A 15,108-nucleotide genomic window follows, 5' to 3' on the forward strand; every position below is an offset into this window, starting at 1 on the left:
GTGGTGGTGAAATTACTTTCCCTGGAGGTACTTAAGGAAAAACTGGACGTGGCACTCAGTGCCGTGGTCTGGTTGACATGGCAGTGCTCGGTCCCAGGTAGGACTCGATGACCTCAAGAGGTGTTTTCCAACCTGATTGATTCTGTGGTTCTGTGACTCCCTCGGCTGTCCCCGCCGCCGCCGCCCCAGCGTCTCTAGTGTCACGCCTGCGTCCTTCTCCCGCAGCGACCAGACACTCCCAGGGCATCCCCCCTGCTGCCTTGCCCTCGGGAGAGACCCCAGCGAGGGGCTCCTCTGCCTGGGGGCGGCCTGAGGAGACCACTGCTCTAACACAACACGGCGGCGGGCAAGCATCTGTCCCTAGGGAGGGAAGGAGGGCTCTCCGTGGGCGCGGGGCAGGTTCAGCGGTGCGGCGGGGCCGAGGGGGAGCGGCGGCGGCGGCGCGGCCGTGAGGGGGAGCGGGGCCGGGGCGGGGCTTCCCGCGGGGACGGCACGACTCGCCGGGGTTGGCGGCGGCGCCATTTTGAACTGGCTGAGGGTCGGAGGCGGCGGCTGCCGAGCAGTGTTCCGCGTCCCCGGAGGGAGAACCCGCGAGGAAGGAGCGGATATGGCCGCGAATAGGAACTTGAAGCAAGTGCGGATCGAAAACAGCTCCCCAGCGGCGCCGCTGGGCATGGTGGGGGGTGGCGGCGGCGGCAACCTGAAAGGATTGCGCGGCCTAGAAGCGGAGAATGAGGCGGCGGCGGCCATGGCTCTGGCGCCGAGCAAAGAAGGTGGCGGAGATGAGGAGCAGGAGGTTGGGTTCACCATCGATATCAAGAGCTTTCTCAAACCTGGCGAGAAGAGCTACACGCAGCGTTGCCGGCTGTTCGTGGGGAATCTGCCTACTGATATCACTGAGGAGGATTTCAAGCGCCTTTTCGAGCGCTACGGGGAGCCCAGCGAGGTCTTCATCAATCGGGACCGTGGCTTCGGCTTCATCCGCCTGGTGAGGATCCGAGCGGGCCCCTGGGGCTGTCTCTGTAAGCAGAGGGCTTCGGTCCCCTGCCCCCCACCCCCTTCCCCTCCTTTTCAGCGGGTGTGAAAAAAGGCAGCATCTGCCTCTCATTCTCTTCCTCCTCGCTGCTAGCGCTGGTCCCTCCGCCTCTCCTTTCTTCCCCCTCCCCTGTTCGCCTCTCCACATCCAAGCCAGACCCCCTGCATCAGAGTAGTCCTACCAGCCCCTGGCGTTTCGGCCCTCGCCTTTACCCCACGACACTTAATACAGTTAATTTTAAAGAATGGGCAGGATTGTTTCGAAATACAGCTGCTCGTCCATCGTGAACACAGAACATAAAATCACAGAGTTGAAAAGGTTGCGCACCGCGGGTTGTTTAAATTACCTGTGCCCAGATAAGACTAGATTTTTAGGGGTAATACAATATTTGATTAAGCATGCTCGAGTTAAGCATGCAAAAAAGGGAATAATCCGAAAAACTTTTGATACTGTATTTAAACGGTAATTTAGTGTCCGAGATTAGTTTTCACGATTGCTCTGTTTAAAATGCACCGATTTGTATCATTCTGGGAATAGCTTTAAAGTGCTTTAGGTGTCTGGTTATGATTTTTCAATATATTTTACTGATTAGTTTTTTTTTTTTTTTTTTTTTTTTTTTTTTTTTTGCTTGACATCTTAAAATACTTGTGGCATTCTGCCATACATCTTTTACCCTGAGAATTCCCCGGCCTGAAATAGAAATTTTATGGAGGAAGTGAGATATATTTGCATCTCGTTACTCATTTTTGTGTGTAATAGAGATTAGATAGAGTTTTTATGTGAACTTCCCTTTTCCATTACGTTTCGGGAATATACATACATACATACATACATACATGCATGCATACATATATATGAGCAACTTGCCTAGCCAGTTGAACTGTGAAGAAAAATATAAAGAATTTCTTTAAATGTCAGAGATTGCAGCTATCAAACCTGGTGAAGATTTTTGAAGTGAGGAAAAAGGTCGTTGTTGACTTACACTGTCTCATGGATGTGGGTGCAGAAAGCCCGTTAATGTGAGACGAATGAATATATGATCAAAGAAGGTAATTTCATCGTTTGTTGATGAAATTTGAATTGGACATCCATTGAGACCAAGTGTGATATTTTCACTTACTTAAAAGCAAAACACCTTAGATCATGTAGTGTAATATTTGAATACAATTTCCTGCTGCGGGGGGCTAGGGATGCAGAATTATAAGCATTTGAGTAGGTAAATGTGAAAAGCATCAAGTTTTCAACTCTACTCAAAACCTTTGTAGTTGCACCATTACGTTTTCTAATTTGCAACAAAAAATTTGTGCCTATGTTGTTTTTTAGAATAAACCATAAGGGGTAATGAATGCATGTTTTCAATCAGAGGACAGGGACTTTGTTGGGTTTTTTGTTGTTGGTTTGGTTTGTTTTTTTTGTCTGGGGGAAAAACATTGAATGATCCTGGTGCCAGTAGCTCAAGTGAAGGAAAACAACTTTGCTACTTTTGGGGGAGGGCACAGAAAAGTGATATTTGTTGTCTTTGAAAATAAAAGATATAAATAATTTTATATCTTTATAAAGGAATCTAGGACCCTGGCTGAAATAGCAAAGGCAGAACTTGATGGTACTATTTTGAAGAGCAGACCACTTCGAATTCGATTTGCTACCCATGGAGCTGCCTTAACGGTGAAGAATTTGTCACCTGTGGTTTCCAATGAGCTCCTGGAACAAGCATTCTCACAATTCGGGCCAGTGGAAAGAGCGGTTGTTGTAGTAGATGATCGTGGCAGAGCTACAGGGAAGGGTTTTGTAGAGTTTGCAGCAAAACCTCCAGCACGGAAAGCTCTAGAAAGATGCAGTGATGGGGCATTCTTGCTTACAACGTAAGTTCACAGGTTTTTGTTTGAATTTGTGAGTATATCTTCCTGATGTGAGCAAAAATTGCATTCATGGTATTCCCTAATTCTTATTTTGTTTTCAAAATCTGAAAGCCATGACGTTAGAAATTAAAGTGTTTTGCATGAATACCACAAATATTCTTTATGGTTTTTTTTAAGAAAATCATCTTTCTTTGCTTACTGTTTATAAGATTTCTTATTACCATATGAGAGTCTGAGAGCAAAATTCTGGGTTTTTTTCCTGTTCATATGCAATATTAATTTTCCTTCACTATATAATATGGCATTTTCTGTTGAGACTTTATTTTCATTGGTTGCACTCTTCCTTATCCCAGTAACAAAATAACAGAATAATATTCCTTCGTTTCTTAACAAAACAGTGCATGGCATTGCTGGTATTTCATATATAAAGAAAGTGTTTTTGTCTCAAAAAGTATCTGTGGCATAGAAGGCCAGGATTTTCTCACTGTTTAGAAATGAAGACTGAGATTCTGAAGAGGTTTGTACTAGTGATGTTTGGAAAACAGTCTATTTCAAGGACAAGCAAGCTTGCAAATAGCAGCACTTCTCTTGCATCTCCTATTTCTGTACTTGCCAAAGAGAGTTGTTAACTGCTGTACTTTACACAGTCACAAGTGACATTTTCAAATGCTTTCTTAAAAACTGCATGAAATGATACATATTTATGATTATTTTTTATTTTTCTGATTCTCACTGGGAAAATAAGGCTGTGGTTTCACAGCATGAAAAACTTGATGCCATTGAATTTAGCTTGGAGTTCTTTTCCTGCCCTGGCTGTGCTGTTCTTTTGTGTGCCGGAGAACTTAATGAGACTTCCATAAGCCATTTGTGCTTGCTAAAACAACAGAAAAGTATTTATTTGTGTGGGGGGTCCGTTGCAGTCTGTTCAAGCACAGGAAGATGCTTGCTAATGTCAAGTCCAGCAGGGAATAAGGCAGGAGAAAATGTTGGCAGGTGAATAAGGGGTCTGGGACTCCAAATCTTCTGTGCTACTGAACTGATTAGATGGTTACATAATTGCATAGGGAATTTAATCTGAACACATCTCTACTGTTACCAGGAGGTGCCCACAATTTATTCTTATTCCCTGGGTTTTCTTGGCATTAGTAATTTAATGGAAGTGCCGTGAGCCAAACAAGGGAAGCAATGTAGTTCAGTGTTACATGAGTGCTATTCTTGGCATGAGATATGTGGCAGGGAAAAAGAAGCTGAGATATGAGGGGAAGGTATTGCTGTTTTACTGCCTGGATAGATCAGTTGAATTGAAATGACCATCTAACTATGGCCTGAGTGAATAAAAAGTACTTGATTGTTTTCTTGCTTAGGTGACTTGTTCCCTAATGCACAGTTGCAAAGATAATTAGCATGAATCTGCTACCATCTATCTTTACATTTTGCTTCAGAGTCTGAAGTTTTATCTTTTTTATCTGAAAACTCTTTGCCTGATCAGAACACCTTTCAGTTCCGGTTTAAATGTATCAAAAGTAGACATTCAGAACATTAGTGTTATAACATAGTTGTTTTACATCATAACTTGATAACACCACAGTTCAGTTACATTTAAATAGCAGAACTGTCAGCAATTGCCATGCACATAGCATCAGAAAAAACAGTTGCTGAGTGGTACCCTGTGATTCTGGACTTCATCTTTTTAATAGGAACTTGAAGCCCAGAGTAAAATATATTGGGGGGAGTCATTGGTTTGGTTTTGGTTTTTCTGTTTTGTTTTGTTTTGTTTTTTCTCATGAGGGGCATGGGCAGTAGGGGAAGATCTGCAAAGTGAAATGAAGGCATGGAGCACAACAAATGAGTGCTGGTGTTTCGAAAATCGTGTCTGTAGTGCTCTGTGTTTTGTAATCTCTGCTCCCAAGACTGATGCAAAGAGCTTTTTACACTACTCAGAATTCTTACCTTGCTCTCTTTGGCAGTACTGGCTCATGCTTGCCTGTGGTTACTATGTATCAAGAAAGCTGTTTTTCAGAGATAATTTAGGATTCTAATTTGTGAGTGTATGGTTGTTCCAATAATGGATTTGAAATAACTTAAACAGAAATGTTTTTCTTATTATCACTGTAATATTAATATCAAATTATCGAGCTGTTTTCAGTTGTAGAGTAACTAAAGCAAAACTAGTTGCAGAAGTCAGTAGAAATATGAATAGGTTGTGCTGCTCTGTTTTGGGTTTGGTGCTTTCCCAGAAAATCATGGCCTCTGTGGTGCCTCACTGATGAAAACAGAAAGGTAGTTCCTTCCTAAATATTTTGTAGTTATTGGTAGATGGTTTTGGTATTTAAAAAAAAACCAAAACAACCCAGAACTGTGTCAAGTAAATTGTTGTTTCTAGGCTGAATAGCTGGATTTGGGCATAGAAAATTACTTTCTGAAGGTAATTCTTAAGATTGGGATTCATTGGAATTCTGATTTAAGACAAGACACAGGAATTACATGTTAGCTTTCTGATTGTTTCTTCAAAATGCTAAAATGAGTTATAATTGCTTCAGTAATGATTCAGTTATTAAATTAAAAATGTTTCCCAGAACACCTCGACCTGTTGTTGTAGAACCAATGGAGCAATTTGATGATGAGGATGGACTCCCTGAGAAGCTAATGCAAAAAACACAACAGTACCACAAGTAAGTTGTGGTTAGCCTTTTTTATAAAACATGATTTATGCACTTAGTTACCTTTGTAAATATACACTAATTAATTAATTTAATTAATTAAACTTTTGAGTTTGTGTAGCAGGAGGAAGTGCTTCTGTATGTTGTGCTGTTTTGTTTCAAAGGATTAAACAGAGCTTTCCCAAATTTCCTAATCATAATGAATTTAGACATGGCTCGTTGGTTTAACGTTCTGTGCATTTATTGTAGTAGAGAGATTCTTGGCCTACACTGCATTCAGTGGAAGCTTGTTGGTAGCAAACTACAGCCTTTTATGAATTAAAGGTGTGGTCTAATCCTGCAGAGATTTTGAATACCCACAGACCTTTATGTTCTCTGAATAGCCCCTGAACTATTTGGAGCCTCCCTGGCATGTAAATCTTTGCAGCTTCCACAGTTCAGGTAAAACTTTGAGCATGACATGAGAAAATAAATCTCAATCATGAGATAGAAGACCCCTAATCTGAAAATACTAGCTTTTAGTATTGTAATTTGCCATTCATGTTGCTTGAATCTAAAATGTTTATGTTGGTAAGACTGTAGAACACCACTTCTTAAAAATTTGTCACTGTTAGGTACAGTATAAGTGTTAGAATGGGAAATGCAGGCTCATTTTAATGGTTACAGATTCTGGCTAATATTCTGGGCTGTCTAGTAAGCATTTATGTTTATTTAAATAACTGGTTTAGTGAATTGACTGCTTGATATAGAAGGCTGAATGCTGTTAATCTAGTGTTGCAGCTTAGTCTTTTGTACTGATGTCAATACAAATTTTTATCTTAAGATTAAATAAATTGAAATTTTATTTGGGCAATTTTTGGAAAATTGTCTTTTTACTTGTCTTAATGTCTGATCTAAGCTGTGTCTCGTTCAGAATGTAGTCATCTGACAGGTTAATGAAAAGTGAGATCTACACTTGAAGTGATTATTTATAACATTCTCTAGCTGTTATAGATGTTGATCTAAATGTATCCTTCTGTACATTTTTTCTGCAAAATTTTTATTAGGGAAAGAGAACAGCCTCCACGCTTTGCTCAGCCTGGAACATTTGAGTTTGAGTATGCTTCGCGGTGGAAGGCTCTTGATGAGATGGAAAAGCAGCAGCGTGAACAGGTTGACAGGAACATTAGAGAAGCCAAAGAGAAACTTGAGGCAGAAATGGAAGCAGCTAGGCATGAGCATCAGCTAATGCTGATGAGGCAAGGTAAAACCCGATAATCTACTAGTATTAAATTTGTTTTGTCACAGATATTTTTCTTTTGTGTAGCATATTGAGCTGTATGCTTGGACATTTTGCTGGTCACCGTTTAATTAAATGCATTTAACTGAGAAAAAGGAATACTTCTCTATGCACATATTCCTTGATGATTTGCAGAAAATAAGTACCTGATAAAGAGGTGATTGTCTAAGTCTCATTTTCTTCACTTTCTAAATTTATCTGGAGGAAGAAGTTTACTTAGCCTATTTTTCCTGAATAGGAACATATGCTCCCAGTGTGGAGCCATGCTGTTTTTCTGAGGTTTTGTACAGAGCATAATGTCTTGTGCAGAAGACATTAAAGCATAAAAAACATAAAGAGCATAAGGTTTTATAGAGGGTGTAATAACATATATATTCAAAACAGAAAACTGTTTTGAAATGCCAGACAGTTGCTGCAGCACCTGAAATGACAGCTGTTTCTTGGTTTATTTTCCAAGAAAAACTGTTAAAAGCATTAAATTTCCTTGTAAGCACAGGTGTATATTAGAGGTGAGGAATGTGCATATGTTAATGTTAATATGATCCAAGAATGCTGCTGACAATACAGTACAGCCCTCCCCTGGCAGCTAGACACACATTGTAATTTTGTGTGTGTGACTGACATTTGTAAAGATAGTTCAGTGCCTAAGATACAGGTTGGATAAATCTACTGTTGACTTACCTAATTGTTAATATTTAACAGTGTTTTAATCCAGTTCCAGAATTCATGCTCTTTAATTTCCTTTGAATTTATTCACCTGTTGCCTGTACTTGAGGGCAAGAGTAGAGATTACTTTGTCCTAAATTCATGTCTTAATTACACGTTAAACTGAGACAAGATTATGGTGGCCTCTTCATTAAGATAGAAAAACAATTGATGGTGAAACATGGGAAAACATCTTTCATGTGTTTTTGGATATTAGGGTTTCTTTTAAGGACAACATGAAGGAAAAGATATTCTGCTTTTTCAATATTTGTTAATTGCCATTTTATATGAAAAATGAGAGCATTATTCCTTCCATTAAAGAGCCACTAAAACATGAATATATGTGTGAATTCCAGTGAGAAAATATGGGGGTTTTTTTTGGGTAGGGGGACGGTTTTTTCCCCCTCACAGTTTGGTTAGCAGAGTACCTCTTTGGTACCAGATAAACTTAGAATTTTGTTACAATACTTAGGTTTCTTCTTAGTTGCCTGCTGACATTTAATTTTCAGGGATCTAGGGATTAATAAGTATTCCTCTGTTTTAATCTTCTTAATTCTTTGGCTTCACTATGCATGAAAATAAGGTGTTTTTTTCACTTGCATTTATTTTCAAAGATTAGCTTCCTCTTGTTGCTCTGAACAGTGTGGGTTTAAGTTCATGCCATGCCAAGAATATTGATTATATTAATGAGATGCATCCCATGATGCTGTAGAAAGATGCAGTGAAGTTTCTAAGGCACCAGAACCTAGAATTAATACTTTTGTATCCCTGGTGCGCAACATCAAAATTAAAGATGTATTGAAGCAGTCATTACGAAACATGAAATAAAATATAAAATGTCATGTTTTAGTTGTGGAGTTCAGAAGAATACAGGAAAGATGAGCTTACTGGTCCATGTACTCTAGCAGGTGAAGGTTGTGTTGAAACTGCTCCATGAGAGCTAATAGGACTGTAACTCTAGGACATGTTGGTTTGAGTACTCAGGTTTTTGTACTGTGATATTAATTCTGAAGGTAGATTTAATTCTTTTGATATGTGTAATTTTTCACTTTTAAGTGTCATATTTTGACAGACTGAGTCAGAAGTAATTTGTAAAGCAGAATACATGTTTGCGTGTGTAAGTAAATTGCATGGTATTTCTCATCTATGTACTGGTGGTATACATCAAACATTTGTAAATATTTCTCATAACAATGGTTAAATAGATTAAGAAAACACTGGAAAACATGACTGAATTTATCAGAGGCTTAATTTTTTAATCAGTTATATGGAAACTTGACATTTATTTTCCATCTTTAGAACCTGAAAAATCAGCAGGTTAAACTGCTTAAAAGTCTTTGTGGAGTTGATATTCCAGTTTGTAGGATTTACTTCTGAGTGAGAGAACACCTTCACCTTCTGCTGTCTGTTATGTAGAAGGTTGAAGGTAAAATGAAGACCTTGCCCTTTTAAAAGCACAAGAAAGTGCAGAGGCTAATAATAATGCTCTCTATTTGTTTTCTTTTTTTCCCACAGCTGATTTAGTGCACATTTTTTCTGTTCAGAGAAAGGGCCTGTCAGTCAAGAATTGCCATCATTACAGGTCTTCTAATATGAATGGCTCTTGTGCGGAGTTTGAACCTCTATAACTGTGTTTTCACCTGGCCTAGTAAGCCTTTCTGCCAAGATTTGGCAGGTGTCAAATGATACTGAATCTTAATTTTCTGTGTTGAATTTTTAACATACTAACAATTTCAGGAAAGGCAATTAACTATGCTGTGGAGGAGAACACTGAGAAAAGTAGAGTGCTACGTCTTAAGAAGGGGACAGTAAATTATAGTGGTAGAGAGAAAGTATATGACTTTCCTTTTTCTGATGTGTGCCATGCAGTAGGTAGTGGAGAGCGTAAAAGTCCATGAATATTGCAGTAGTTTTCTCAGTATTGTGACTTTATCAGGATACATACAGCATTGTGAGAAAATTGATGCAGTGTCCTAGATGTAAAACCAGGATGTGATTTAAGGGATTGAGAGAGGTTTGTTTTTTTCCCCTTTTCTTTGAGAACTTAAAACTTCTGTTTCTGCAACCTGCTCCGGGGGCTTTGCCCATTTTCTACCTTTCTGTGTTTGTAAGCCACGGATCCAGGGTGTTTTCAAGTATTAGACTTAGCTTTATGGAAAGAGATGAGTTAAATGCATTGAAAATTTTGTTTAAAAAATTGAATGTTAGAACTGTAATCTGACAGTAATAACAATTTTTGTGTTGCCACATTTTTGATTGACAGCTTTTATATTTAAATACGCTTTTAATCCTGTTAGACCTCATGCGTCGTCAAGAAGAATTGAGGCGCTTGGAAGAACTTCGAAATCAAGAACTTCAAAAACGCAAGCAGATACAATTGAGGTATTTTGTCTTCTACTGTGCGAAGGTGTGGCATGCAGCCACTGTAGGCCTGCATGAATTTGGATATGTTAGCTAAACTTGCTTCTCAAAAGCATAATGTCTGATGTTTCTGATAACGTAATTCTGATATAAAAGATTGGTTTCAAGTGTTGCTTGTTTTTTTTCACTTAATTCAACTCTGCTAGATTTGTTATTAATTTCTGAGATTGCTAAATAGCATAGAAATGTCTTAGCCTATTTTTTTGCTTCATGTTTATTTTAACTGAAGCATTGCTGTAATAGGAACAGGCTTCTAAATTTTATGGCTAGGTGATCTGCATGGAGAATCATAGCATTGCAGTGTTATAGTCTGACATGGGATTTTGGAAGTTATTTTCACTTGATATTCTGGTATGTTGAAAACAATTTTTCATTTAGGATTTGATTCATGCAAAAAACTGTTTTAATGCCTTTTCTAAAGTTTAAGAAAATAGACATAGTCTCATCATGTTGATTTATACTTTCTGTGTTAAATATCACAATAAATGTCAGATAAAAAATTAGCACAAATGCATCTCAGAATTAAAAATGTGTATTTTGGCACTGTCAATGTTTTAATCCATTGTGGCTTTTTAAAAACGGAAATATTTTAAGCTGTTTACTGATATATAGCTGGAATAGTAGGTATAGAATGTATTGGTATTGAAATTACTTGTATTCCAGTAAAAAAACCAAATTAAACTTCAAAAGTACTCAAACTCATCGAGTTGAGTAGATTAGTGCCTTACACTACGTAAAAAATAATTAATGACCAGTTCTGTTTATATGCTTGATGTTACCTCTGAGACTGAGTGCAAACCTGAACAGTTCAAGAGACTAAGCTGACATAATTTTGAATAATACCCTAGACATGAAGAAGAACACAGACGTCGTGAAGAAGAGATGCTACGCCAGAGGGAACAGGAGGAGTTACGACGACAGCAGGAGGGAGGATTTAAGCCAAATTTCATGGATAATGTAAGTACAGTTCTATGGTGAAAGTCCAAATTGCAAAAGAATTTTTTCATTGTATCTTTTTTTTGCTAGTTATTGAACTGCCATCTTCTTGTTGGCTGTTTTCACCTCAGTATTTCTTCTCCTGAGTGAATTGCTACATATTCAGTAATGTAGTTACTCTTTTGTATGATGACATCACTGTTATTTTTCCTTCAAGCTGGTGGTATAACACTTCTATTAAGTGAAGGTGTTCAGATACTAATTTTGTTTACTTGGGAATTGAAATGTTTCAGTAAAATAGTTTTTGCTAAGTGGGAGGTGATAGGAATCACCCATCCTGATGTGCCCTACTTTGCCTGAAAGTTTAAATTTTCAACCAATTCATGCTGCTAAGCTTGTTTGAATTACTGGCTTTGGTTTATGCTTAACTTATTAAGAAAGTTTTCAGAAACAAAAAGGGCGATGTTAATTTCATATGGAGCCTAGAATTGCTCTCCCTTTTGACCCTGTGTAAAACTATATGATGAGAACATCCAAATCATTACTAAAGGAGACTGAAAGATTATAAAGTTGAGGGGAAATTTGTCCTCTGCTATAATCTGTACGTTGTTTATATTAGTAATTTAGGTATGCTCTGCCTCTGAAGACTCATCCTGCAGGATTAACACAATGGTGCTGTCAAAGGAGTCAGCTTCTAAATTTTTTGGTCAGAGGGTATGACTTTTTTCCTACTAACCAGATCAGTTCAGTGAATGAAAACTCTGTTGCAAATGCTTCAGTTGTCTCTTGAGTAGGATACCTTTTACTATTACAGCTATTCCTAGTGAGGAAATAATGAATAAGCAATTAATACAATGCTCTTTTACATTATTAAAATAACTGTAGTCTGCAGGAGGGTATTTTGCTCCCCTTCCACAGGTGCAACTTCATACATCAATCAGAAATGAAGTGCTGTTTTCTCAGCTACTTCCTGTGAAAGAAAAACCTATTTTACATTCTATACCATGAATTTTCTGTAGAGTTGCGAAGAATTTATTATGTATGTTCTGAGACATCCTGAGAGATCCAAAAAAATAAATGATTTCCTGTTCTCAGTAGGACATTTTTCCCCCTCATCTGCCCCTTAGTGTTTTTAGTAAAGATGGGGAGAAAGCAAAATAGTTGCTTCGATTTTACTAACAGGTGTAATACATTTTTGCTCACTGTGTTTGAGGGACTCACATCCAAAAGCAGATGGTAATTTATTTCCATATGTTCTGACTCTAAAAGAAAACTGCTTTCAGCACATCTTTTCTTCAGGGTGATGAAGTCCAAGAATTCAGAACTCGTACTGTCCTTTAGTGTGTTCTAAATATTATTGAACATAATTGGGGAAATAGCATGTAACAGTTGTCTGATATAATTTAGTAGTAGTACTTACTTATGACTTCTGTAGTGCCAAATGTGAAATTTCATATAGCTGTAATATCTTAACATAGCCTCTTTTGGGGTTGCCTGACTTTGTGACCCTGTAAGCTACTTGTCAAAACCTCCTGGCTTCTCCATGAGACCTGTGCTTCTTGCTGCAAAGATCTGTAGTAATAGGAAGCTGGGGAACCAACCCATAGCCCTGGCATGGCAGTAGCTCCCTCACATTCCATTATTGTTAGGAGGTTGTGGCCTGTATTCTGCAGCTTGGAGTGGGAAAACTAGATAATGGTAAAGGCCACCACAGCCTTTATTGGTTTAATCTTACACGTCTTGAGATTATAGATAGTATTTAGTCTCTGTGCTTAAATCGCTAACCACAGTTTCTCCATCTATGTTGCTTATCTACATTTTTGAATTCCAAACCATATATGAATAGAAACTGTTAAAATTGGTGTGCAGGATTTGGCAAGAATGTAAGATTAGAGAGGAAGAAGAGTGGTTCAAATGGAAAGTGCAAATGGAAATCACTATGCATAATTGTTATGACTTTTATACATCAGATTTTTGGAGTGGAAGGGTTAAGAGTGGAAGACTGCTTTGCAAGGGTGTAGCTTTCCTCCTCATGCATTTCTGAAATTGTGTGTTCATCTGGACTTAATTAACACACTGCAAGAAGATACAGATGTAGTTTTGCAGTAACAGCCCTACCAAAAACATTTTAACTTATGTATAAAGGACTGTAGAGTACAGGTGGTGTTTTTTAAACATCGTATGAAATTGCAGTGGCATATACAATAATACATGAAAAAAGTGTGTTCCCTAGACTAGTCTTTAGTATTCTGGTTATGTCTTGACTTTGGTTTTACTTCAACTTTAAAAGAGGAAAAATTGAAACAAAGTGGCAAATGACGTGTTTACTTTCTTTAGCAACAGTTTCTAATCAGGGCAGCTGTGTGTCTAAGCATGCCTATCATTTTATAGATGCTTGTTATAAAATGTTTTTAGATAACTGTAGTTATGTAGTGTGAATGGGAATTGAAAAAGCCTTTGCATTTTGCAGCAGAGAAAAACTGTAAATCTTTTCTAGAGATTGGAAAATGACACATAAAATCTGATTTCAACTTAGAATTTCTTATACAAATAACTTGTTTTTATTTGTTCTTACTAATACTTATTTACTGTGAACAGATTCCATCTTGCACTTACTTCTACTCTCAGATCACCATTGTACAAGTACTGAGAAAGTTATTCTCTATTTTCAGAGGTTAAAAGTTGACTCTTGGTGAGAATTGTGTTTTCTGATACTGTTGGATAGTTTTTTACCTTATCAAGTTTTGATAAACTCTTCTGGCATTATACTTGCACCATATTACAGCCTTCTGCCAACAATGTATTTAGTAGGGCAATAATAATTGTTTCTAATCCTTCTTTTTGTTTCTTAAAAGCTTTGAAAAGTAAGCTTCCTTCACTTATACCCTATCACTTTTTACTGGTCAGTCTAAAACAGGAAGATAATGGTAAGTGCAATGGCAACCAGAGTTGGACCCTCTCATGTAAGGCTGCAGTTCAACAGGCTTTCCTGTTGAACGTTTCTATCTGTGTCTTTTCCCTAACTCATTAAACTTGAATTTTTTAAAAAATAGAACTACTTTTGAAAAACGTCTTGTAGTCAAGTCTAATGCAGCTAGCGATTACTTGATTTTGTTAATGATGATAGAAATATTTTCCATGAGAGGATTTCTTTTCCTGAAGCATTCTTGTTGATGGTGATGATGAACATTAGAAATTTGATTGCATTGATTGTTAATCTAATGAGCCAGCCTGATGATGCCTAAACAATTTATTAATCTAGTTATGTGACCAGTACTAGATAAATTATTAATTAACACTTTCGTAATGATTAGGGTTTTTCCCTTCCTTTTTAAAAGTTAGTTAGTTGAAGTGTTCTCTTATAGCTCAATAATTTACATGCATTCTGATTTCATAGTAGCTTTATTGGGAAACTAGTTTTCCAGTAGTATTTTGCTAATTTTTATTTTACATTATTCTGGCTGAAAGAGGAACTGGCTGATGGTGATTTATTTTGCAACACAAAAATATTTTTAAAAAGAAAATCCTTCTGAGTGCCAGTAACACAGTAATTACTCAAACATGCAATGGTTATTATCCAGTTAGGGATGGCTTGCTTGGATTTACATTATTGAATCTCAATCAGAACAATTTTACAAAATAATTCCAGTTTCAAGACCTGCTTTTATTTGTGTCATCAACTTAGTGGTTTGGATTTAGCGTATTTAAATATTTTCTATGTGTCTAAAACAGACAACAGAATATGTATGAGTCCTAGTTTTGTATGCATGGATTTACTTCTGTAGTAAAACTGTGAAATAGTGCCAGGTGGGTATTGTACTTAGTGAAACACTAGCTGCAATAACAACCTAAAATTTACAGATCTTCTTACTGATAGTTTAAAGACGGAATTGAGAATTTTGGATGTCCTTGCCCACTTCTCTCCAAGGAAAACCGCTTTTTGAATGTGTAAGGGACTGTTGCTTGAGAATTCATCAGTTTCAGTTTCTGAATGCTTGCTGTTTTTTCATGTAAGACTTTGTATATGAAATACTTTTATTTTTCATCTAGTCTTTTCAGGAATTATTTCTGGAGGTTGTCTTGCTCTCCTTTAGGTTTTCTTGCAGAAGCACTGCTCTCAAGTATGTTGAGTAATTATCAGCATAAAGTGTCAGCTGCTAAAGCAGTGGAGATGCTTCAACAGCTGCGATTGTAGTGGACTTGGATGAAGAG

The 15,108-nt window shown here is 37.7% G+C and overlaps 1 protein-coding gene across 7 annotated transcripts in view; it reads left to right on the forward strand.

Annotated features, from left to right (window-relative positions):
• Positions 1–498: 498 nt before the first annotated feature.
• PSPC1 (paraspeckle component 1) overlaps positions 499–15,108 on the forward strand; it is a 56,477-nt gene continuing 41,867 nt past the window's right edge. For 6 of the 7 annotated variants that reach the window (XR_009276605.1, XR_009276606.1, XR_009276607.1 and 3 more), the window contains exons 1-6: positions 524–988; positions 2,597–2,898; positions 5,472–5,567; positions 6,602–6,798; positions 9,837–9,921; positions 10,809–10,917. Coding sequence is in view for 2 of the 7 variants with exons in the window: in XM_058829720.1 (XP_058685703.1) it covers positions 608–988; positions 2,597–2,898; positions 5,472–5,567; positions 6,602–6,798; positions 9,837–9,921; positions 10,809–10,917 (1,170 nt within the window). In the remaining 5 variants the exon portion in view is untranslated. Of the gene's footprint in view, positions 989–2,596; positions 2,899–5,471; positions 5,568–6,601; positions 6,799–9,836; positions 9,922–10,808; positions 10,918–15,108 lie in introns of all 7 variants that reach the window. The other variant, XM_058829719.1, reaches the window with a different exon arrangement.

Source organism: Poecile atricapillus, chromosome 1 (assembly GCF_030490865.1).
Source record: "Poecile atricapillus isolate bPoeAtr1 chromosome 1, bPoeAtr1.hap1, whole genome shotgun sequence".
Classification (NCBI taxonomy): domain Eukaryota; kingdom Metazoa; phylum Chordata; class Aves; order Passeriformes; family Paridae; genus Poecile; species Poecile atricapillus.